General features: G+C 40.0%; 2 protein-coding genes and 1 pseudogene across 5 annotated transcripts in view; 2 read left to right on the top strand and 1 right to left on the bottom strand.

The window, feature by feature from the left end:
- The window catches only part of RUFY3 (RUN and FYVE domain containing 3), a 94545-nt gene extending 72687 nt beyond the window's left edge, over nt 1-21858 (top strand). For 3 of the 4 annotated variants that reach the window (XM_049789911.1, XM_049789912.1, XM_049789913.1), the window contains 3 exons: nt 5358-5525; nt 6852-6949; nt 8865-11066. In XM_049789911.1, the coding sequence (XP_049645868.1) occupies nt 5358-5525; nt 6852-6949; nt 8865-8937 (339 nt within the window). In that variant the 3' untranslated portion in view covers nt 8938-11066. Of the gene's footprint in view, nt 1-5357; nt 5526-6851; nt 6950-8864; nt 11067-11286; nt 11407-12339; nt 12437-15466; nt 15532-18045; nt 18074-19168; nt 19238-21155 lie in introns of those variants that run through there. The other variant, XM_049789914.1, reaches the window with a different exon arrangement.
- LOC126032538 (SUMO-activating enzyme subunit 2-like) lies at nt 263-2729 on the top strand (annotated as a pseudogene).
- Nucleotides 17011-17860, bottom strand: LOC126032540 (alcohol dehydrogenase class-3-like). The gene is given in 3 exon segments (XM_049790216.1): nt 17011-17178; nt 17302-17593; nt 17595-17860. Coding segments are annotated over 3 exon segments (726 nt in total).
- Nucleotides 21859-26652: the final 4794 nt, after the last annotated feature.

Here is a 26652-nt window from a genome sequence, read left to right on the forward strand (position 1 = left end):
GGCCACATGGGTAGGGAACTTGCTTTACATGCATCTGACCTAGGTTCTATCCCTAGCATCCTATATGTTGTCCTGAGCACCCTGAGCAGGAGTAATTCTTGAATGTAGAGCCAGAATTACTAGGTATGGTAATAAATAAATAGGTAATAAATAAATAAATAAATAAATAAATAAATAGAAAAAGAAAAGAGACCTGAAGTCGGGACCCCCTTCCCCCCAACAGCTTCCAGTCGAGGCTCAGTTCTCCCGTCTCCGCTGTACCATGTCGTGGGGGCTTCCCCGGGAGCTGGCTGAGGCCGTGGCCATGGCCAGAGGCTGGGTGCTGGTCGTGGGCACAGGCAGCATATTCTGCAAGCTAATCAAGAACCTCATCCTCACTGGCTTCTCCCACATCGACCTGATTGACTTGGATACTATCGACATCAGCAACCTGAACAGGCAGTTTTTTGCTTCAAAAGAAACATGTTGGAAGATCAAAGGCCCAGGTTGCCAAAGAAAGTGCACTGCAGTTTTACCCGAAAGCTAATATCATAGCCTAACATGACAGCATCATAAACCCTGACTATAATGTGGAATTTTCCCCCCAACAGTTTATATTGGTTATGAGTGCTTTAGATAACAGAGCTGCTCGAAACCATGTGAATAGATTGTGCCGGGCAGCTGATGTTCCTCTAATGGAGAGTGGAACTGCTGGTGATCTTGGACAAGTAACAACTATCAAAAAGGGGGTGACTGAATGCTATAAATGTCAACCCAGAGCCAGAGAGATAGCATGGAAGTAGGGAGTTTGCCTTGCATGCAGAAGGATGTTGGTTCGAATCCCAGCATCCCAGATGGCCCCCCAAGCCTGCTAGGAGCGATTTTTTTTTTTTTTTTTTGGTTTTTGGGCCACACCCGGCGGTGCTCAGGGGATACTCCTGGGATACTCCTGGCTTTCTGCTCAGAAATAGCTCCTGGCAGGCACAGAGGACTATATGGGACACAGGAATTCGAACCAACCACCTTTGGTCCTGGATCAGCTACTTACAAGGCAAACACCGCTGTGCTATCTCTCTGGGCCCAGGAGCGATTTTTTAATGTAGAGCCAGGAGTAACCCCTGAGTGCTGCTGAGTGTGACTCCAAAACCAAAAAAAAATAAAAATAAAAATAAAAAAGAATGTCAACCCAAACCAACCCAGAGAACATATCCTGGCTGTAGGATTCGCAACACACCTTCAGAAACTATCCATTGCATTGTTTGGGCAAAGTATTTGTTTAACCAGCTGTTTGGGGAAGAAGATGCTAACCAAGAAGTATCTCCTGGAGCTGGTGAGGTAGCGCTAGAGGTAAGGTGTCTGCCTTGCAAGCGCTAGCCAAGGAAGGGCCACGGTTCGATCCCCCGGCATTTCATATGGTCCCCCCCAAGCCAGGGGCAATTTCTGAGCGCTTAGCCAGGAGTAACCCCTGAGCATCAAATGGATGTTGCCCAAAAATAAAAAAAAATAAATAAAATAAAATAAAAAAGTATCTTTGACAGAGCTGACCCCAAAGGCTTCCTGGAAACCTACAGAAGCTGCAGCCAGGGCTAGAACATCTAATGAAGATTATGAAAACAAACGTATCTCCACAAAGGAATGGGTCAAATCAACTGGATATGACCCAGTTAAGCTTTTTATGAAGCTTTTTAAAGATGACATCAGATACTTATTAACAATGGATCAATTGTAGCAGAAAAGGAAACCTCCAGTTCCATTGGACTGAGCTGAAGTACAAAGCCAAGAAGAAAAACAGTGCATCAGATCAATAAAATGAACAACCCCAGTTAGGACTGAAAGACCAGCAGGTTCTAGATGTAAAAAACTGCGCATGTCTGTTCTCAAAGAGCATTGAGACTTTGAGAGTTCATTTAGGTGAAAAGGGGGATGGAGCTGAGCTCATATGGGACAGGGATGATCAATCTGCAATGGATTTTGTCACCTCTGCTGCAAACCTCAGAATGCATATTTTCAGTATGCTTATGAAGAGTAGATTTGAAATAAAATTGATTGCTGGGTTGATAGTGTTGGAAGGATTGAGGATTTTTATCAGGAAAAATAGACCAATGCAAAGCGATATTTTTGAATAAAAAACCAAACCCAAGAAAGAAACTCCTAATGTCTTGTTCTCTGGACCCACCCAATGCGAATTGTTATGTATGTGCCAGCAAGTCAGAGGTGACTATGAGGCTGAATGTGGATCACGTGACTGTTCTGACACTGCAAGATAAAATGACTTTGAAAGAAAAAAAAAAGTAGCACCAGATGTTCAAATTGAAGATGGGAAAGGAACAATCCTAATCTCTTCACAAGTAGGAAAGACAGAAGCTAACAATTACAACAAACTGTTAGATTTTGAAATTAGAAATGGGAGCAGACTTCAAGCTGATGATTTTCTTCAGGACTACACTTTATTGATTAATATTCTTCATAGTGAAGGCCTAGGAAAGGATGTTGAATTTGAAGTTGTTGGTGATGCCCCAGAAAAAGTGGGGACCAAACAAGCAGAAGATACTTCCAAAAGCATAATCAATGGCCATGACGATGGAGCTCAGCCTTCTACATCCACAGTACAAGAGCAAAATGATGTGTCCCTGGTTATTTCAGATGAAGAAGGGCCTTCCAATAATGCTGACATCATTGAAGAAGACAGAAGTTGCAAGAGAAAATTAGAAGAAAAAGAGAATATAGAGCAGCTGGAAGACCTTGATTAACATTGGATTAAAGAGCAGTGAGTTTTGCCTCACAACTACTCTTATTGCATTCGGCCGTTGGGGCAGAGCCAGGTTATTAATTTGATCCCAGTGACTTGAAGATGATTCTGCTCCCTTTGAAAGCATTCATTTGTGTGTGTGTTTTGTTTTTTCTGTTTTTTTGTTTTTGTTTTGGGTCACACCTGGCAGCTCTCAGGGCTTACTCCTGGCTCTACGCTCAGAAATCACTCCTGGCAGGCTTGGGGGACCACATGGGATGCCAGGATTAGAACCAACGTCCTTCTGCATGCAAGGCAAATGCCCTACCTCTATGCTATCTCTCCGGCCCGAAAGCATTCATTTTGTTAGACCCGATAGAAACATTGCAGTATGTTTGCAAGTAATATAGTTTTAAAAGCCCTTGACCAAGTGTGCATAACCAGTCATGAGATGAGGCAATGCATTGCATGTTGCATTTCATGTAAATACCTTTGGTATCATTTAGTAGCTTTACAACATTGTGGTTTAGTAAAGTTGATACCTGGTTATAAATAGTATGCCTTTATTTTTGGTTAGAAGAATTATTTTTAGCCAAGATCTAACCATTTTCATACTCTTTTTTTTTTTTTTTCATTTCCATACTCTTAACTGACTGGAACAAGTGAAAAGAAGTATCAAGTGCTATGCATTGAGACTTGTTTTAAGAATGCTATCTAGCACTCTGTATATTAATGCAAAACTATGTTAATTAAGTTTTTTCAGCTAGAACTGCTTGTTACGTCTATGTAAGAAGCCAATTTTTGTGTATTGTTAAAGTTTCGAGTTATTTATATTCCATGTTTTGTAAGACTCAGAGACAGCTATACTAAGGACCAAATAAATAGCATCTGCATACTTTGTTAAAAAAGAAAAGAGAGGGCCCGGAGAGATAGCACAGCGGCGTTTGCCTTGCAAGCAGCCAATCCAGAACCAAAAGGTGGTTGGTTCGAATCCCGGTGTCCCATATGGTCCCCCGTGCCTGCCAGGAGCTATTTCTGAGCAGACAGCCAGGAGTAACCCCTGAGCACCACCGGGTGTGGCCCCAAAACCAAAAAAAAAAAAAAAAAAAAGGAAAAGAGAAAGAAGAAAAAAGAAAGCCACCAAACAAATAGAGCATTAGGTGTATATATATAGAACTCACTAAATTCTCTAACACCACTCCCAGTCCCCGCACAGTTCTCAACCCAGGCTATTAACGGAGAAATATGGCCCTGTAAGGGCAAGGGGAGCTGGTCCTGACACAGCAGCTTGTTCCTATGACCCATAAGGGGTCGCACACGATCAAACTGCGTGGCCCCCTTCCCAAGGACGGGGATTGGCCCTGAGCAACCTCCACTTGGGCCTATGGCGTTGGACGCTGCCTGAACACCTTGGCCACCCCGGAACAGATTGTAAGGTGCTGGGCAGGCTGGGCCTTGCTGCCTCCACTCGGTTATCTTTGGACGAATCCAGTGGCAGGTTTCTGTGTGATTTTTTTTTTTGGTTTTTTTTTTTTCCTCTTTTGCTTTTGCCCTTTTTTTAAAACACACACACACACACACACACACACACACACACACACACACACACACGGTTCTCAGCTGACGTTCATATGGGCATTGGGCACTGACTGTGTCAACGAGCAGAAACCTTGTCTGTGAAGGCACCTTTCTTCACCACAGCCGCAGTGCTAGCCCGTGGTCCTCTGCCGAATGCATAGAATCAAGTCTCCAATAATGCCTTGAATTGTACCCTCTAGTAGTGTAGCCTTGGACCCCCTTTCTGTGTCACCCCTCTGTGAATGTCAAGTCCCGTGGACCTGCTTTATGACCTGACAGTGACAGTGCTTTATCAAAGCTGTTTGTAATGACGTTATTCTAGAATGTTTTCTTCCAGATGATGATTGAGAAGCTAATAATTTTTTTTTTAATGGTGCCAGGTACCACAACAGTGACAGAACTTTGCTGTTTTCTGGGGGGTTGTTTTTTTACCTTTATTCCCTTTTTTTAATGGGGTGTGCTGATGTGTATGATTCGTTCAGAAGACTGCAGAATCTGGAAACGCTGTTGCTGCTATTGATGCATAACTTACTGCTATTGCTCTTTTTATAGAAATAAATATATATACATATATATATATATATATATATAATTTGAATTTTTTGGAAACTAGCTGTGCCGTCAACTTTGGAAAAAGTATCCCAGTTGTACCGTGTTGGGTTCTCAACCGTGCAACCGTGTTTTCCCTTTACTGAGAATTGTTCACGTAGAATTTTTTTTGAGCAAATGTTATCATAAAAACCCCTATAATTATTCTCTCTGGGGAGAACCAGGGCCTTCCACGCACGCTGTAGGGCCACTCTCACAAGGCTTGGCAAACCTAGCTGGATGGATCAATGCTAAGATCGGGAGCTGCAATGCTGTTCAGGCCTCATGTCCTGGGAGTCACTAGAGACTCTCAGCAGTGCTTGGGAGCCCATTGTGATTCTTTTTTTTATTAAAGTGTGGTGAATGAGAGTGACTGCTGAAATATTAGACCTGAAAGTTTTGGTCTATCTTTCTCTGTGGAATTTAATCATTTGTATGTCGTTGAGGAAGAGACAGTGACCAATTTCCTTGCCTTTGGGAGCAGGATGTTGAAAAGGAACTGGAACTCCAGATCAGCATGAGACAGGAGATGGAGATAGCTGTGAAGATGCTGGAGAAAGATGTCTGTGAAAAGCAGGATGCTCTGGTGTCTCTGAGGCAGCAGCTGGATGGTCTCATATCACTCAAAGATGAACTGGCCTTTAAGCTGCAGGTAAGAGAAACAGAAGGAACAGGCTTGCTGGCTTTCTTAAATCTTACACCTTCTCTCTGGCCCTCGCTAGTCATATTTTAAATATAAAGTGGAAAAACCTCATTTCATTTTGAGGCTGACTGCCAACAAACCACTTTAGGGGCCATATATTTGTGCAATTCTATTCTGTCCATAGCTACTCTCCAAATAGTAAAGAAAGTAGTCTTTTATAAGGGAACTGAAGCAAAAGTACAGTGGGTAGTCACTTACCTTGCACATGAGCTGACCAGTTTGATCCCTGGCACCTCATATGATCCCCAAAACATCACCAGTTGTAACTTCTGAGTGCAAAGCCAGGGGGAACTCTGAGCATCTCTGGATGTGGCCCAAAAACTACAACAAGTTGTAATAGAATTCTGTACTCCAGCCTTACATATCAAGTAATATATCCCATTAGCTGTGTTAGTTGTTTTTTATTTTGTATTTTGAGCCTTGCCCAACAGTGCTCAGTAGCTATTTGGCAGCATAGTGCTGGAGTACTTGGGGTTTTGGGGGATTGCATTAGAGACAGACGATGGGACCATGTGTTATTATTGGCTGAAACTAAGACTCCATCATTCTAAGCATGTGCTCCAGCCTTTTGATATCTTTGTCTAGCACCCTGTTACATTTTATACTAGATTACATTAGATACATTTTATACTAGATTTTTTTATGACAGTTCTGATCGTTGATTTTGTTTGTTTTGGGCCACACCCAGTGACACTCAGGAGTTACTCCTGGCCATGCACTCAGAAATCGCTTCTGGCTTGGGGGACCATAGGAGATGCCATGGAATCGAACCTTGGTTTGTCCTAAGCTTGCGCGTGCAAGGCAGATGCCTTACTGCTTGTGCTGCTGCTCCGACCCTCTGATTGTTGATTTTTGTAGTAAAACATCATTTGAGCAACATTAATTACAAGGGTCAGTTGGTAAGACTCTTGCCAACCAATATTCTATTCCTATCACCGCATAAGTGAAAAACTGGTGTTACACATAATAACAGCTTACATTAAGACAATATGGTTAGTCACTGCAAGTACTATCAGGAATGATATCTGAACTTAGAACCTGAAGTTAGCCCTAAGCATACCTAGGTCTGATCCAAAAACCAACTAACAAACCAACTAGCAACAACAACAAACCAACATTTTATTACAAACATTGCCTTTTGTTCCTTTTCCATTTCGAAATTAACTTACAGATAAATATATGAGCATTTGTGTCTTAGATTTAACAGGCATGTGTGACATACTTCAATTTCAATTACCTTCTATGTATATGACTCATATTTCTCTTTCATAACAGATTTCAGACTTAGGAGTCAAACAGAAAAGTGAACTAAACAGTCGCTTAGAAGAAAAGACTAATCAGATGGCTGCTGCCATTAAACAGCTTGAGCAAAGGTAAAAGGGCTGTTTCCCTAGTGATGCACATTGGGCTTTAGTCTTGAGGCAAAGAATGTGCACACAGATTATACAGAATTCTTTTTTTTTATTGAATATATTTTTTATTTAAGTAATATGATCATATTTGGGTTACAGTCATAACCAGAACACCCCCCTTCACCAGTGCAACATTACCCCCTCCCCCCTTCCCATCCCCTACCTGTATTGGAGACAGGCATTCTACTACAGTAATTTGTTTTTAAGTTCAGTAAGTTGTATGCCTGGAACCCAGAGTCTGTCTTATGCCAATAAACTTCTGGGGTGAGGCCTTTTTGTAATCAAGTCAAGGACTTTTTTTCCATTTTCTCCATTTTTCTGGACCTATGCAAACGTTGGCGATTGCCACTATCACACCTTTACTATATTTTTTTTACTCTTATCCTTTAAGGAAAAAAAAATACAACTTACAGAATTCTTAACCATGCTGGTAGCTTGTTACATTTTGCAGTGTCTGAGGTCTCACTGGAAACATTTTTTAAGACTGATCAACTCTTTTTGGCTATTTTGAATAGAATTCTAACTTAACCCCATTTCACCACTATGTTTTAGAAGAAGGAAGGAGGCTACAAGGATGAAAGTAGTTCTGAAGCATTTTATCACTGGAGTCTTTGACTACGTTAGTGCTAGGTGATGTTCCTTAGGTGTCAGCCTGACTTCCACCTGCAGACCCATCTTTTTCAACTCTAGCCAGATAATTTCCTGTCAGTCTTTCCAAAGTACATCCTCTCCCTTGTCTTTCTAAAAGTACCATTTTCTTTCTGTTGATTTAGCTGCCCAGAGACGTGAGTCTCAGCACCAATTATTCAATGTTTCTAGCCCATTTCAGGTCACTCTTTTTGCACTTGAGAGAAACTAAACTACTTCTGTTGCTTGGTCATCCAGCTTATTTGTTCCAATTATTCTATTTGAATTATTAGGAGATAGTTCTGCCAATAAGAAATGCCCTTCTTCTCCCCATTCCCTTATTCTTCAGCGACACTTTTAACATTCAGATTTAAATGTCACCTCCCCAAGTGTCCTCTGATAATTCTTCACAGCTAAAATCATCTGTTCATATTGGATTTCCCATATTCTTTGTTTGTTTGTTTGTTTTGGTTTTTGGGTCACACCCAGCAGTGCTCAGGGGTTACTCCTGGCTCTACGCTCAGAAATCGCTCCTGGCAGGCTTGGGGGACCATATGGGATGCCAGGATTTGAACCATCGACCTTCCGCATGCAAGGCAAACGGTTTACCCCCATGCTAGCTCTCTGGCCCCAGATTTCCCATATTCTGATAGCCATCTTGTTTATCATGATTGGTACCTTGTCATTTTAATCGTGTTTGTATGTATTTTCTCATGAAAGTGAATTCCTTGTAGCTGGGCCACAACTGGTACTTCTCAAGGGTTATTCCCAGCTTGTTGCTCAAATAGTCACCCCTGAAGGTGCACCTTGAGAGAGGTGAGCACCTTGTAGTACCAACTATAGAACCTGGGCCTCCTGCATACAGAAAACATACTCCAGCCCTTTGATCCATCTCTTTGGCCCTAAGTAATTTTTAAGTCTCCACAGTGCCTTGAATATAAGGTATTCACTTAGTTCTACATAAATGAATGGATGGCTCTTTTATTCAAATTATTCTTAACTGGGCGGGGGGGGGGGGGGTCCTGATAGTGCTGCCTACTGATGTTATACCTAGTTGTTAGTTGTGTATTTTAAACTTATCATTAATTCTAATGGTTATTAGACTTGATATTTAAAGCAGATAGAGCTAAAACAAAGATTTATTTCTTGATGTATTAAGCTGACTTATTCTTTTACTATTTTTGTCTTTCCTGTTTATCCATTTTCTCATTCCCCTTTCACTCTTTTTATTTTCATTTTATTAATTTAGCGAAATGGATTGGGTGAAACAGGCAAAGACCTTAAATAGTACAGCAAAGAAACTGATCCCCAAGCATCATTAAGCATTTTGTACTTGGTCACCTCGCAAGTCTGATACCACTATTAATAAAGGAAAAAAATTGAAAGATACAACATCTAAACTCTGATTCTAGATCAAACATCACCAAAAACTTTAATTAGAATTGTTTGACAAGAAGAAAAAAAATGTTTGATATGTAGACTGTGTTGTTCTGTTGTTTTGATTTTTTTCCCCAGAGTTAGAAGATTTAGTATAAGTTCTTGATTAAATGCCAACCAACCAGACTTTGAGAAATTGCTTAAGAGTTGACCAATAAACACACCATCAAACAGCCGTAGGGAATTAAACCTTATTTATTGATGCCTTTACAGCTCAGACCCTACAAGGTCAGGTTCTTATACCTGTTCTGCTAGTGCAGTTAAGGAACTAGAGGTGACTTCCATCTGGACTTGGACTCTTCTGAAGTAGTTGTGTCTCCTAGGTCAGACCCCGCCCCTTCACTTCTGTTCTATAGGTTTAATCCCCAAGCCAAGGATAAGTACTTAGTATTTCACTACAGTTCTCTTCTCAGTAACCAAGATTGCTTGCAAGTTTTTGCCTTAGTGACTTTGAAGAAAAAAATATAAAATAAAACCACGGCATCCTTACTTTTCTTTAAAGTACATAGAGATAAAGTTAGTGATTAGGTAATTCATGATGATAATGTAATAATGTGGGAGCTTGGGAAAAGTCCTCCTCGTGTTTTGTCACCTTCTACCTCTGCTGTTTTTCCTGTAATTTCTTTTCCTGATTAGCTAGCTCAGAGAGAAAATAATCTCCTATAAAAGAAATATACTTTTTCAAATCTGTCCTTCTCTTTCCTTTAGGATTAAAAAAAAAGAGATACAGCAATGAATGGCATTTCCTGCCACTTATTTTATGTTTGAATGGGGGATTTGCTAAAATTTCTGGGAACTAATAATCCAATTGTTAGAAAACTATTTCCGACTGGGAGATAAATTACAAACTTTTAATTTTGTTAATATTATTTTAGTTTAAAAATTAAAATTTCCAATAGTTATTCACAGACAATAATTAGCAAGATTTGTTTTTCTAAGTGACCACAGTTCTAACCCTTTATAGATGTTACATTGTAAATAATTCTATAAATACATTCATTTTTTTAAATCACTTTTTGTTTGGAAGAATAGGCTGTATTAAGCCTTCCTTCCCCCCCCCCAAAAAAAAATCTTGGCAAAATACTAGGTTCTTTTTATTCTGGTATGATTTGCAGCATTTCAGCTGCCTAGATGGAAACATAGATAATATCTGTGCTTTCAGCTCGTAAAAATTTTTATCACCTTTTTGGAGGGAAAAAAAGGCAAAACTAAAGAAATAAGATCTATTTCATGTGTGCTTTTAAAAAGCCCTTGCAAACTGGAACCAAAGTCAATTCAAAAAGCTTCTGACTAATCTCATGGAAGATCCTGTGCTCTTGAACTTATTTTGGTTCTGACAACTTTGCACCTATAAATATAAATCTTTCACCGTCTTCTTTTCTCCTCATACTTTTGTAGTGATGAATTGCCTTTCTATGAGCATTTGGAAATTGTGCTCAGACACCAAAATAAAAGATTTTAAGGACTACACATAGTATGCTTCCAAATTCTGTTACATGCAGCCCTAAATGTTTCATAGTTTCAAATATGTATTTTATAGGTGTAAAGTTCGAAAATATATAGAGAAAAACATTCATCGGATTCTTCCAGAGATTTTTGTGTGAGCCTGGTGCTGAGTTGTTTGTTCACTTAATCACACACACACACCACTTTGTAGGAATGGAAACGAAAGAGATGACCAAACTGACGAAGGTTTTTCCAAATTTAGTAATCTGGAGCCTGGGTTAAGGACTGATAGAGAATGTCTAATGATTTACTATAACTTGTGATTTAGGGAATGAACCCAAAATTCTAATTCCACAGATAAAAAAGGTAGTTGCTCATTTGCAAGTTTCAATTATGTGTGTAAAACAAATGTAAGGTACCAAACTTAATTTTTTTAAGTGGGTTTAACTTTAATTGCTGTGTACTTGAGGTTGGCTTGGATATGGATTTTCTAAAAAGTCTTGTTTTATTGTTTATCATCTAATTGCTGTAAACTGTAGTACTAGAATAAAAAAAAAGGGAAAATCAACTTTTCCTCTGCCTGGTTCACCTTCATCTTATTTTTGAGATGGTTTTATCCCCTTCTTTTTTCCCCATGCTTTCTTCCCCTGTGTCCCTCAAAGTTTTTTTCCCCCGTTCCCCACTCACTCTCTCTCCATGTTTTCTACCTTGGGTTGTTTTTTGTGTTGTGGTCTTTCCCCCACTGTGGCTTTTGTTTTTTATCACAAGTTCATGTGGCCCACATCCAGATTGCGCCAGGCTGAGCGAGGTCGCCAGTCTGCTGAGTTGGACAACCGGCTCTTCAAGCAGGACTTTGGAGACAAGATTAACAGTCTGCAGCTGGAAGTGGAGGAGCTCACCAGGCAGCGGTGATGAGAGGGCAGCCTGAGCGGGTGGGGTGGTCGTGGGGAATTGGAAAACTGGTGGGCAGGAGCAGATCCTTCTTCAGCAAAGGCTGTTCTCTACCGTTAGAATTCAGAAAGCTGCGAAGACATCTCCATGAATAAGTAGGAAAGTGTGTGAGAACAAATGACCACATTAATGGTTGCTAAATTTTTTACTGTGTGCCAGATACTTTAGGATGGATGGGAAGATAGTAGGAGAGAATCTATGAGAATGGCTAGTCGTTTTATTATCCCCACTTTCAGATGAAATTAATTAAAGCTTAGAGAGGGAAAAAGTCGTTCAAAGTCACAAAGTTTGGCTAGCAAATGACCACCTTCTAATAAAGAAGCCGCTCTGTGACTCTGAACCCTTAACCACTCTTTCATATTCTCTCTCAAGTGAGACTGAACTCTGTGCTGAAGCCACTGACTTCAAACAAATGGAACGTTGTTGGATAGAAAAGCACAGAACTGCTAAAGACATTCATGGTTGAGGACTTTGAGAGTTTAACTGAGCTGAATAGACCTATAGAAAGAGACCAGCTAATGAATATGGAAAGGTACTGAAGTATTAGTACTTCATACTGGTTCTTGCTGAAAATTTATACAAAAACTAAATCCTACTAATTTTCATTCACTTGACCACAACTCTTTATTAAGCGCTAATTATAAAATAGTGATATGCAGAGTGGTGATGCTCAGGCAGGTTTTAGAATTCTAAATGCATTCTTTATCATCTGTACCCCAAAATAAGTATTGTGTGGACTTTAGTGTTATTGGTCTTAAACCTTATTGCCTGTATACATCTGGCAACTTTTTATTAGTCAAGAATTAGAGTTAGTTACTGAACTTTCAAGGAGGTGTGGCATTCTTTAGAAAGTAATCTGAGGTTTCATCCTTTTCTCTCACCAACCCCAGGAACCAGCTTGAGTTAGAATTAAAACAAGAAAGAGAAAGAAGTTTACAAAACAGGATCATCCCAGGAAAGGGTTTCCAGAAGCCAGAACCTAAAATGGTAATACTTGTTTTCTCCTCCTTCATTTCTGTAATTTTTTGAGACTGACTTAAGGGGCCAGAGAGAGAGCACAGCAGTAGGGCATTGCCTTGCACACGGCTGCCCAGGACGGACCTGGGTTCAATCCCTGATGTCCCATATGGTCCCCCAAGCTAGGAGCAATTTCTGCACGCATAGCCAGGAGTAACCCCTGAGCACCACTGGGTGTGACCCCCCCCCCAAAAGAGAGAAAGAGAGACTTGGTGTCCAAGCAGGTTTCTATCATGGACATATATGTCACTTTTATGGTCTTGAGAGCACAGATGTCAGGGAGCACTGTAAGCTGAGTTCTGAGCTTCCCTTTCATACACTAACTTGGTTTCATTTGGAAAGGGAGATTTTCATAACCATGATGTTCAGTGACTCAATTGTTCCTTATAGTTTGTTAAAATTATTTTTGGTATTTTAAAAAATATGTGTTTAGGGTTTATATTTTTAATTATATCTATAATAATCCCTCTCCGCCTTGAATTTTCTTTTCTTTTTTTTTTTTTTTTTTGGTTTTTGGTTTTTGGTTTTTGGGTCACACCCGGCGGTGCTCAGGGGTTACTCCTGGCTGTCTGCTCAGAAATAGCTCCTGGCAGGCCTGGGGGACCATATGGGACACCGGGATTCGAACCAACCACCTTAGGTCCTGGATCAGCTGCTTACAAGGCAAACACCGCTGTGCTATCTCTCCGGGCCCTTAAAATTTTTTTTAACCAGCATTGTCATAAATTAGGTAAAGAGGAAATCAGGCTTGGGGAGGGAAGAGTAATATGGAGTAGTATAAAGAGCAGAAGTTAATTGTTTCTGTCAGCACCTGTAAAGGTGACTCATTAAAATTGGTTACAAGAACTTCAGCAATCCAGCAGTCTCTTTAAATAATGAAATCAGAAAAGCATGAAATACATTCTTTGTCAGATACAAATATTGGTGAAAATTACATTTTTTAATATTTTTGTACACAGTTTATATATGATAAGGGGCATTTGTAAGGTACTTATTTTAAATTTCTAGAGAAAGATGCCGATTCTCTTGAGAGTTAAAGTGAACTGTGTTTCATATTCCTCATTAAAGTGTGCAAAGTACATTTTTAATATTCAGTCATTATTTATAGATTATAACATTTACTTTGAAGGACCTGCAGAGTAAGAAAGATCAATCTTTTTCTTACATCATTTTCCAGTGTTGTTTTTAAGTTTCTCAATCATTCCAAAACTGCTTCAATATATACTCAAATATATACTTTGACCCTTTCTCTTCCTTGATACATAAGAGATCTAAAAACATGAATTCTGTTTTTGGAGGCTTGTGAGCAGCAGTTAGTTCAAGGCAAGGAACAGTGCAGGATCGTAAGAGCACTGGTAAAGTGCTTGGAATTAGGTCTGAAGTGATAATACAAGAGTGTATTTGCCTTGTATGCTGCATGCTGTCTGTCTGGTTTCTTTTTTGTTGTTGTTGTTGTTTGTTTGTTTTTGGGTTTTGGGCCACACCTGGAGGCGCTCAGGGGTTACTCCTGGCTCTGGGCTCAGAAATCACTCCTAGCAGTCTCAGAAAACCATATGGGACACCGGGGATTGAATCTAGGTCCTTCCTGGATCAGCAGCATGCAAGGCAAATGCCCTGCCACTGTGCCTCCACTCTGGCCCCTGCATATCTGGTTTCAATCCCCAGCAAAACATATGGTGTCCCCCTCCTCTCTAAGTCCCTTCATGAGTGATCTTTGAGTGCTGAGCCAGGAGGAAGCCCTGAGCATCCCTGGGTGTGGCATCAAAACAAAACAAAAAAAAATCTTGGACTTTATTGAAGTGAGGAATTCACGTTGGTCCTTCAGAATAAAGAAAATGTTTCAAATAATGAAAGATCGAAGTTGTCTTGGCATGAAAGCATCCAGAGGATTCCACAGACTCGCAGTTATAACCTTACTTGGTTTTCTATTTCCAGAGCTCAACTGGGGAAAATGTATATAATATATAATATATTTTCAAATGTATTTGCTAATAAGTAAATTATTAATATATTTGCAAGAGTAAGTAGGTTATATTCAGAATTCATTTCAATCTTAAAAGAATGAGAGAAAATGGATTCTCTGATAATTATTTTGCAGACTCTTTTAGGACCGTTTATTAAGGAGGTGGAAGTTGAAGGGCCAGAGAAATAGTGCAGTGGGTTTTGTACTTGCTTTGCACACACCAACCCAGGTTTGAGTCCCAACACTACACATGGTTTCTGAAGCCCTGCCAGGAGTAATCCCTGAATACAGAGCCAGGAGTAAGACTTGAGCACTGCCTGTGTGGCCAAGAAAAAGAAAGAAGAAATGAGTTAGGGCTGGGGAGATTGTACAATGGGCACATTGTTTGCCTTGCACATGGCTGACCCAGGTTGAATCTCCTGAACCCCATCTGCGCCTCTAAGCATAGAACCACGAGTAAGCCTGAGCAAAAGGGAGAGCAATGAAAAAAAGCTGGTAGGAGGGCAGGAGGAATACAGGGGACATGGTGGCAGTAATTGTGCACTGGAGAAGGGTGTTGTAAAGTATATTTTTGAAAATCAAACAACTTTGTTTACAGTCTTTTGGGGGGGGCGGTGAGGGTCACACTGGTGGGGCTCAGGGATTACTCCTAGCTCTGCACTCAGAAATCTTTCCTGGAGTGCTCTGAGGACCATATGGGATGCCGGGAATCAAACCCGGTTTGGCTGGATGCAAAGCACACTACTACCCACTGTGCTATCATTTCAGCGTCCCCAATCATGAACAACTTTGTATCTGTGGAAAAAGCACTATTATGAACAACCTTGTAACCACGGTGTTTAAAGAAGTTTGAAGATTTTTAAAAATGGAGCAAATGATGCGATAAAACATCTTGACAGTTAATTTATTTCTCTAATTACAAAAAATAATTCTAGTAATATACTGAAACAACATAGAATAAAATGCATGCAATATCATTATTGTTTAATCTGATACATAATACATTGGAGTGCTTTTTGTTTGTTTGTTTTTGGCAGGATGGGAAGCATAAAATTCAAGAGGAAAAAGTTAAACTGAAAAAACCATCAGAGGAAAACCACAGGTGTTTGTTAATGAAGTCTTTATTTACTAAGATACTAAGTTATTTTGAAGTTATGTGAGAGATCTTTTGATACGCATTGGTAATTACACACACAGAAATTGATTTGTAACATTGGTGACCCTCTGTTGTGAAGAGGTGGAATGAGCAACTAGTAGTATCTTATATAGAGGTTCTAATTTTTGCTCTGGCAATACAGGGCAATCCTACTTTGTGTGTCTTATATTCTGCAGCTTAATATATATTTCCTGAGCCTGAGATATACATATATATGTATGTATGCATGTGTGTGTATGTATATAGTAAGTGAGTAATTGCTTTGCATGTACCTAACCTGGGTCAGTCCTGAGCTTCCACAGTAATCGCTGATCACAGAGCCTGGAATGTATCCTTAGTACTGCTGGGTGTAGCCTTTAAAGTAAATATGTTTTTCATTTATTATCTTCTCACAGATATTATTTATCCATGTAAAATATATTATTTATCCATATAAAAGTATAATTATTTCTCCTATTCAGATGGGGAAACTGAAGTGCGCAAAGGCTCGTCTAAGTTGCCTTTATTTATGTCTTCTGTTTATAAGTTCTTGGTCTGTTACGGCATTCATGCCTGTTTCCAGGCCAATCCTGGACAAAACAACAATCCTGACATCTGCACACTTCTTAATATCATAGTCCCTTGAAGAGATGGAAACGTGGTCACACTAAAAGTCACTGTCCCTCTGCTACAGAGAATTGAAGCCACTGTACATGTGTGTGGCACCTTCCCCAGCACCAAGAGTAAACTTTGTTCTTATTTAGGTTCTATTCGAAGTTGGGAAATCAGGCTTAGCTTTCATGGGCCTCATAAAGAAATAATTCAGCCTAACAGGCTTCTCACGTCATGGTCTCATTCATTTCCCTTTTCATCACTAAATTATGCAAGCTCACATTTTAAGAAGAGGACTAATACATAAATACTATTATTTCTATATCAGAAGATGAAAAACTAATAGGGCCCAGAGAACTACTATAGTAGGTGGGGCACTTTCCTTGAGCATGTATTTGATGGATTTCGGTTTGATCCCACTCTGGTCCCTGAGTCTACCAGGAGTGATCTTTTGGTGCAGAGCTAGGAGTAAACTTTGAGCAGTACTTAATTGTGCCATTGGGGGGGGGGGGGGGGACTTGGTCACGTACTGGTCAAAAAAAAAAAAAGCAAAACAAAAAATTATTCAACATATAGCACTTGCCACTGGAGTTTTGCAGGCTGGAAAATGTATTGTTATTTCCTTAGTAGTAAAATGAAAAGGTAACTGGAATTTTTAGTTTTTTATTTTGGACCACACCCAGTGGTACTTAGGTATCATTTAAGTCTTCTGGCAGACTCGGGGGAGCATATGGGATGATGGGGATTGAACCCAGGTCGTCCAGGTCAAGGCAAACACCCTACCTACCCACTGTTGTATCACTCCAGACACTTTTTTTAAGCACCAAATATTGATCAGCTTCTTTTTTTTTTTTTTTTTTTTTTTTTTTTTGCCCTCACAAATTTATCTTTATTGATGTCCACACCAATGATCCGTGATGCACCAGCCACCTTACAGCCCATGATAACTGCCAATCCAACTTCTCCCAGTCCAAAGACTGCACATGTAGACCCAGGCTCCACCTAACACAAAAGACAACCTATCAACTATTTAAGATAACAACAAATAAAGGCAATTCCTAGCCTTCTTTAGTGAAGGTGAAACTTCATTGTCCTAAACTAAATGTGGGAACTAATTTCTCTCACCTTGGCAGTGTTCACAGCAGCACCGTAACCAGTTGAAATGCCACAGCCCAGAAGACAGACTTTATCTAAAGGTGGTAAAGGATCAATTTTAGCAACAGAGATATCAGCTACAACTGTGTACTCAGAAAATGTGCTGGTTCCCATGTAGTGTAAAACCGTCTTTCCTTTACAAGTAAATCTGCTAGTTCCATCTGGCATCAACCCTTTCCCCTGAGTGACTCTTATCTTCTGGCAAAGATTTGTTTTAGGATTTAGACAAAATTTGCATTCCCCGCACTGTGGAATATAAAGTGACAGTGTCACCTTCCTTAAGCTTAGTCACTCCTTCACCAACACTTTCCACAATTCCAGCACCTTCATGTCCCAAGATAACTGGAAAACTCCCCTCAGGATCTGCCCCACTCAGGGTACAGGCATCAGTGTGACAAACTGCAGTAGCAATAATCTTAAATCGAACTTCATGAGCTATTGGGGGAGCCACCTCTATCTCCTCAATGGAAAGAGGTTTTCCAGCCTCCCAGGCAATGGCAGCCCTGCACTTGATAACCTGGCCCGCCATTGCTCGAAGCGCGCCTTATTGATCAGCTTCTAATAATGCTCAACATTTCTACTCCGTGGAAGTCTAAATTAGCAATTATATTGGTCCCAACACAGGAGTCATATTTTTCTGAGATTTTGAGGTTATAAAAATGAAGATGCTAATTGCTGTTTCTTATTGGTTCATTTTTTCTTTTTTCATTGCAGACAGCAGTCTGACCCTGTGACTGAACAGGTAACTGACTTTAATGTTCTCAAATATCTTGTATAAACTATGTCATTGGCTGTATCATGCCTGGTTCTAAAGAAGGATGCATGGAATGTAAATGAATGATTACAGACCTTTCTAACCATGACCTATACAAACACATTTGCATCAATCATTCACAGGAAGCAGTACTGCTTTGGGCAATTTGCTAATTGAATGATAGTTTTTTTTTTTCATTTTATTTTGTAATTGAATCACCATGAGATACACAGTTACAAAGTTGTTGATGGCCCCTTTATCCTGAATTGGAAATTCTCTCTTTCACTAAAGTGAGACCTAAGAGAGCTCATTTTACTTTCCCTTAGTTTTCCCCATTTAGAGGGAAAAAATCCTTCCTGGTCACTTAAATATAAGTGAACAAATGTATCTGCAGATATAGTATATTTCCTTGAGGAATTTGAAAACTGTTTCTGAGATACCTATATTTTATCTACAAATATATGAAATCAAACCTGTGTTCCAGCCTCATTGAAAGAGTAAGACAAGAAGAATAGACACTTGAGAGGAAGAATGGCTCCTAAGTAGTACGTTCATGGGCTCCTAGAGGAAATTAATGGTGCAGTACTCAGAGTTCAATCCTCAGCCTGGTGGTTCTAGGTGCTGAGGCAGAGACCATCCAGGTAGATAGCTCAGTGATCTTCACATTGTCACAGCTTGAATTGGGTCCCCGTACATGGGATGTATGCTCCCTTGATTGCTGAACTGTCTCCCCAGTCCCAGATAGGACTCCCCACACATACACTTTATACTTATATTCTTAACTTTTCATAAAAAAAATTATCTTTTGGGGGACCATACCCAGCAGCGCTCAAGGGTTACTCCTGGCTCTGCGCTCAGAAATCATTCCTGGTAGACTCGAGGGACCATATGTGATGCTGCGATTCAATCCCCAGGTTGGCTGCATGCAAATGACCTCCCTTGAATGTACAAGGCAGAGGCTTCGCTCTACCCCCTGAAGTGCTCTCTCCAATCCTTTTTCATTTTTGAAGGGAAAAGTACATATTCTGAAAGTGTGTTTGGAGCGACCAAGGGAACTAACTGGTTTATTACTGTGTGGTTTAGGACCAGACTGTGCTCTCTGAGAAGCCACAGATGTGTCAGCTGTGCCAGGACAAGAGCTGCCTAACGCAGGTAATAGGGGTGGGAACCAAATGGGCTCTTCACGGATATTTATCATACACAGGAGACTTTGCAGTGTGTTACAGAGTGGGAAGAAAAGCAACAGAACAAGTATTTTTTTCCTCTCTTTTATTGGGGAGAGGTGGGATCAGGGGGGCTCCCTGCAATACCAGAGCCAGGCCTGGCAATGCTGTTCTGGTCCAGTGTTGGGTGCCACCAGGGTCACTACAGCATTCTGAAGGAAGACAGGTAGAGAGGTGATGCCATATGAGATTCCAGGATGCAGCTGGGATCTGACACATGCTTTGCTCAATATTTCCCTGTGCTCTCTCCCCAGTTCCCATAGCAGCAAGCAATTATTGTGTATTTTTTCAATTACTATAGTAGATTGTTACTTTAAACTCCCATTAAAACAATGTAGAACAAATAAACTTATAATTATTCAGTGCCATACTGTGTGGAATGTGTTCACTATTACATGTGGTGGAAAAGAGTGATAATATACCCTATGCTTGTAATGCTTATATCCCTTTGTGCCATCATTTGATACATCAAGTACCTTAGAGGTTGAGAGGTTAAGGACATTGCTAATGATACTCAAGTCATCCTATGGCAAAGCCTAGAAATAAACTGTGGCTTCAAGTCCACATTCCCCATTTCCAGACTTTCCTGCTTTACATGGATGAGATAGGTTTAGGAACAGAGTACTTTGATTTGTTTGTGGAAACAGCCAATGAGAGAAAATGAACTCTCCTCATGAGGCCACTTGTTTTCCCTCAGTTTTTTCTGCCTACAAGACTTTCTAGTTTGCCCTCTGAGACTAGGCAGCATGTAGAAGGCTCATCTAACTTTATCATTTCTAAACCATGCAAATTGACAAGTCTGTCAAAGGAAATTCTTCCCAGGCCTTAAAATCAAAACCTTTTACTCTATTACAACCTCACGATGAATTATTTGCAAGAAAACAGCATTTCACGGAAAAATTCTTCAGAGCCTTTAGATAGGGACCCACATAGCTTGTCTGCATATGCTTCCATCAAAGCCTTGCCAGAAACACTTGTCTCTTTAAGCCATAATCTGTCTATCTCTGGCTACTGAAGAGTCAGACTACTTAATAGAGACTTTCCATATAAACAGGATACAGGAAGCTATATTCACTTCACTAATACCCCAGCATTGTACTAATAAGCCAGGGATGGGAAACTCACCTGCAGACTATTAGGCCCATGAAATCCTGTGGTCTGTCCCAGTACATGACAGGAACACGTGTGCTTCTCTTCAGCTACCACAGCCCATCTGCCCATCTTGTCTGATCAGTGACTGGTATTTTAAATCTCCAAATGAGCCTTGGCAAGAAGGTTCCCCACCCTTTATATCAAGCAGTAGAACACTGAACTTCAGTGTATTAGGAATCTACTGCTAAGCAAATTTTAATATTAAAGGTACCCAATTAATTACTAAGCTGCTGCCTTCCTGCCTTGGAATATGGTTAGGTACTTGCAAACTAATTTTACAATAAGTGCACTTAAAGTGAATAATGATGGGGGCCCAGAGTGTTCGGGCATTTGCCTTGCATGTGGCCAACAAAAGATGGACCCAGGTTTGATTCCTGCCATCCCATATGATCCCCTGAGCCTGCTAAAGTGATTTCTGAGCACAGAGCCAGGATTAACTCATGAGCACAGCCAGGTGTGGCCCAATAAATAAATAAATAAATAAATAAATAAATAAATAAATAAATAATACATAAAGTGAATACAGTAAGCAGACACCATGTTTGGTCAGATAATGCCTTGCACATATAAGTAGTCAATACCTGATTATCTTATCACATTAGCCTTTCATATTTTATGCATCCTTATGCCTTGCTCACTCTTCATTCTTCTCCTTCCCACCCCATCCTCCAATTAATTTCCTCTTTGCTTTATAGAATGTATGTAAGAACTGCAAAGGAATCTTCTGTAATGCCTGTTCAACAAATGAACTGCCTCTTCCTTCAAGTATCAAACCTGAGCGAGTTTGCAATTCCTGTCACAAACATCTGATGAAACAGTATTCCACCAGCCCTGCGTAAGACTGGAGGCCAAGACCTGGACTACATGTTTATTTGTGCTAGCTGTCAGGATCCTCTAGAGCCCAGAACTTAAAATCAACTCAAGTTTAAAGCAAAGAGTTAAACATAGCAAGTCTAGGGGGGAAAGGCAGTAGTTGGGGGTGATAGAATGTTGTTCATTTTCCCAAAGGACTGTACAAATAAAGTTACTCCCTTGAGCCTCTCTTTTCTAAGCATGAACAGTCCCACAGTGAAGGGTTTATTTCATCACTTTTTTGAAAGAGATGCTATTTCAATTAGAATAGTGATACTGGGTGGTCATAGAAGATCCGGCCAGTAAGAATTATCCCCCCCTTCTTCATGTTTGCAGATTCATGGGGGAAAGATATATTGAGATCAACATGACAGATGTTACATAGTCCCAGGTGCTGCTACATCTAAACATTTTATTTCCTTACACTCCCACCAACTACCTCTTTAAAGTAGCTCTACAAAACTGTGAATCCAAACTCAGGGAGAAGTGAGTAATGTAAATTCTGAATGTACTTAAAATATTATTGTAACATGCCATTATTTCAGAATTATTTGATCATTACATTGATTATGTCATCAGAAGGAACATTTGCTTTTCCCACTAATGGTTTAAAAAATGATTATCTAATCAGTGGTCCTCAAACTATGGCCCGGGGGCCACATATTGTATTTGTATCTGTTTTGTTTCTTCATTGCAAAATAAGATATATGCAGTGTGCTAAGAATTCGTTCATAAGTTTTGTTTTTACCATAGTCAGACCCTCCAATGGTCTGAGGGACAGTGAACTGGCCCCGTTTAAAAGTTTGAGGACCCCTGATTCTAGAACATTTCTGCAACTCAACCTTCTCAGCCACCGCCAACCCTCATCTCTTAAGTCAGAATGGACATTTTAAGGAGTTGTATAGAAATGCTTGACTGTTGTGAATAATAGCAGAGTTAAATGTGTAGACTAATTTTTTCATAGCTGAGAACAATGAAAGTATTTGTTAAGTTGTTTCTTTTTTTTTTGTTTTTTTGTTTTTGTTTTTGTTTTTGGGCCACACCCGGTGGCGCTCAGGGGTTACTCCTGGTTGTCTGCTCAGAAACAGCTCCTGGCAGGCACGGGGGACCATATGGGACACCGGGATTCAAACCAACCACCTTTTGGTCCTGGATCGGCTGCTTGCAAGGCAAGCACCGCTGTGCTATCTCCCCGGGCCCAAGTTGTTTCTTGAATAAGATATCTCAAACTGAAGCTGAGCAAGAGTACACTTGCCTTGCTATGGCAAGCCAGCCCAAGTTTGTTCCCCGGGATCATGTATGTTCCCCCGAGCACTGCCAGGAGTAACTCCTGAGTGCAGAATCAATAATAAACTCTGAGCATCATTGGGTGTAGCCTAAAATCAATCAAAAAAGAAAAGAGAAACATCTCATATTCTGAGCCAAGAATTAGAACTAGTAGATAGATTTCTTGCAAAGTGCAAGAATCAAATTTCCCTTAGTAGCCCCTTGAAGGGTGGAATAGCCAAGGAGCATTCAACAAAGCAAGGAAAGAAACGGTTATGTTATTTTGATTATGTTACGTAAGTCTAGATTGTCTGATTCAAATTAAAATTTATAAAATGATTCTACTACTGTTGGAATTCAGAGGTTGGAACATTCAGACCCAGGGTATTTAATAAACACTTGTTTCCTGAAAAGGGATACAATCAGAAAGTTGTTATTCCAGAAATCTGGCCTATTATTTGATGGAGCTGGGAGGAAAAATAAATGATAATAGGTCTAACATCTAGTTTGTTGTCTTTTTTTTCTCTTTAAGTATTTATTTCTGATCCTTTATTCATATCTTATCTAACTACACTATTAAGTACTATTTTAGCTACATTGGATGTATCATAAATTACATTATTTAAATTTACATTAAAACAATGCAAATTAGCAAAAGCTAGTTAAATTTTTAGCTAATTCAAGTATTGGTCTACATTGAACTTACATAACAGGTGGGGGACTTAGAGGTGAGAAATAGTTGCAGGAAACAATGGTGGGAGTGTAGTGTTTAACATTGTATGCATGAGATCCTATCCTTAATATTATTGTAGACACATGCCTAAAATTTAAACTTTTGTTTTTAATTTTATTTGAAAAGCAGCTCTGCACTGAGGGAAGAATATATAGTCAATTAAGCTTTTGAATTGTGGGACCGGAGAGATAGCATGGAGGTAAGGCATTTGCCTTTCATGCAGAAGGACGGTGGTTTGAATCCCGGTATCCCATATGGTCCCCTGTGCCTGCCAAGGGCGATTTCTGAGCATAGAGCTAGGAGTAACCCCTGAGCGCTGTTGGGTGTGACCCAAAAACCAAAAAAAAAAAAAAAAATTGAATTGAATTGCACAAACTATTTTATTAATGTATTTATCCAAGGGAACAGAATTCATTCTCAGGACTTGTTAAGCTTGCTACATTCTACCTCATTTATTTACTCATTTATTTATTTGAACTGGAGGATATGTTTAACATATTCCGGGTCTTTACTCAGCCTCATGCTTCCAGGTCACTTCCAGTGGCACTGTGGCAACCATGTGGTGCCCTGGATTGAACCTGGGCCTTCTGTATGCAAAATATGCCTCCAGTTCTTTGAGATGTCTCCTTAGTCCCTATTTAGTCTTCAAATAGACTAAACTAAAAAGTAAAACCACATACCCTGTGGGTTTTAGTTCAACTGTCTACAAATCAAAGGGACTAAGTCACATATACTTGTGTTAATCTGTCTCTTCAATTGAAAATTGTGCTTTCCACCATTTACAACAGCATCCATGAGTAGCATCCTTAAGAATGAATGGAGCCCAGTATGAGACCGTGTACAGTAAGTAAAACATCTCCTTCACTACAATGTGATGCTGCAAACCCTTGGCACCACATGTGGTCCCCTAAGCACTTTCAGATGTGGTACAAAAACAAATTTAGGAAAAAAATTACAACCATAACACATTCCTGAAAACATACACTTCGCATGTTTGAGGACCTCAGATGAATTTGTAATCTATACCCCCCCCCAAAGATCTCTTAAATTTAAATATCTTGGGACCAGAGCAATAACACAGCAGATAGGGCATTTGCCTTGCATGAGGCAAACCCAAGACTGATATAGTTTTGGTCCCCCGCATCCCATATTGTCTCCTGAGCCTGCCAGGAGCAATGCTGGGTGTGGGCCAATAAGAAAAAAAAAAAAATGTTAAGTACCAGTAGGAAGACACTTATTTATTCATGAATAGGAAGACATTTTTAATATGTTGGTTCGGTGCACATGTCCTAATAATGAGAATGTATGAGGGAAATGGAAAGCCTGTCTAGAGTACAGGCAGGGGTCGGGAGGGGAGGAGGGAGATTTGGGACATTGGTGATGGAAACGTTGCACTGGTGATGGGTGGTGTTCTTTACATGACTGAAACCCAAACACAATCATGTATGTAATCAAGGTGTTTAAATAAAAAATATATATAGAAAAAAAGAATGCTGGGAAAATCGAATATCCACATGAAAAAATGTCGAACCTTTACACTAATTTTTTTTGCTCAGTTTTTCCTGCTCTGCCCTCAGAAATCTCTCCTGGCAGGCTCAGGGACTATATAAGATACTGGGGAATCGAACCCAGGTCTGTCCAAGTAAGCCACATGCAAGGCAAACACCCTACCGCTGTCCTATTACTCCAACCCTTCAATTCCTATATATATACAAAAGTGGATCAAAGATCCGAACAGAACTACAACGGACTATAGAAATGATGCTGAAGTCTGGTGTGGATGCTTTGCATGTGGGAACCCCAAGTTTGATTCCAACACCAAATGACCCCCTCACCACCACCCAAGCACTGCCAGAAGCAACCACCAAGCCTCTAAGCACCACCAGGTGTGGCCAAGAAAAGAAGGAACAGGGAGACTAGAACTATCAACTTCTTGGAAACAAAAAAAAGATACATGATATCGAATTTGACAAAAAGACCAACAGAAAGATGCATTTCCTTGCATAGAATCCAAAAGTCTGATACCAACTATAGCTAAAGTGTGAAAAAGTTTCACCGGGACCTTGAGAATGACTGGAGTTGGATAGACTGGTATGCCTGGAACCCAGAGTCTGTCTTATGCCAATAAACTTCTGGGGTGAGGCCTTTTTGTAATCAGGTCAAGGATTTTTTTTTTCCCATTTTCTCCATTTTTCTGGACCTATGCAAACATTGGCGATTGCCACTATCACACCTTTACTATATTTTTTTACTCTTATCCTTTAAGGAAAAAATACAACTTACTGAACTTAAAAACAAATTACTGTAGTAGAATGCCTGTCTCGAATACAGGCAGGGGATGGGAAGGGGGGAGGGTTTAATGTTGCACTAGTGAAGGGGGGTGTTCTGGTTATGACTGTAACCCAAATATGATCATGTTAGTTAAATAAAAAATATATCTAATAAAAAATAAATAAATAAAAAAGAAAGATGCATTTTCTGAAAACCCTAAGGCTTCTTGTATATCAAAGAACACCATAATAAAATGGCAACCCATGGAATGGGATAACATTTATAATCTGTTATGGTAAAGGAATCAATACATTTTTTAAATCAGGAAAACATCCCAATTATGTACAATATAGTTGAACAGACATTTCTCAAAGAAAATGGTAAAATAAATGAAAAACTTAAGGAGTGCATATCAAAACCACAAAATACTTGAGGCCCAAGAAATGCTAGTTGAGTAAGGTACTTGCCTTCCAAATGACTGACCCAAGTTCAATTTCTGGCATCCCATATGGTTCCCTGAGCCCACCCGAAGTGAATATAGAGCCAGGAGTAACTGCTGAGCACCAACAGATATGTGTGACCCCCAGCACATAGCTGACCTGGACTCAATCCCCGGCATCCTATATTGTCCCCGGAGCACTGCCAGGTGTGCTTCCTGAGTACAGAGCCAGGAGCAACCCTCTAAACATTAACCATAATCTAGTAGCTTTAATTTCTGAATATTCAAAATCCATAGATAAAAACTGGAGATAGTACAGAGATTAAGGTGCTTGCCTAGACCTTGGCTCAATCCCTGGCACTATCTATGGTCCCTGAAGCACAAACCAGGAACAACTCCTGAGGATAGTGGGATGTAACTTAAACCCAATCCCACAACAGACACAAAGTAAAAAAAAAAAAAAGGGGGGGGGAGGGGGTAGGATCCCAGAGCGACAGCTCAGCATTTGCCTTGAATGAGACAGACCAAAATTCCATGATCAGCATCCTATATGGTTCCCTCAGCCTGTCAGTAGTTTCTGAGAGCAATAACTGGAGTGCCATTGGGTGTGGCCCAAAAACAAAAAAAAATA

Source organism: Suncus etruscus, chromosome 16 (assembly GCF_024139225.1).
Source record: "Suncus etruscus isolate mSunEtr1 chromosome 16, mSunEtr1.pri.cur, whole genome shotgun sequence".
In the NCBI taxonomy this organism is placed as follows: Eukaryota; Metazoa; Chordata; class Mammalia; order Eulipotyphla; family Soricidae; genus Suncus; species Suncus etruscus.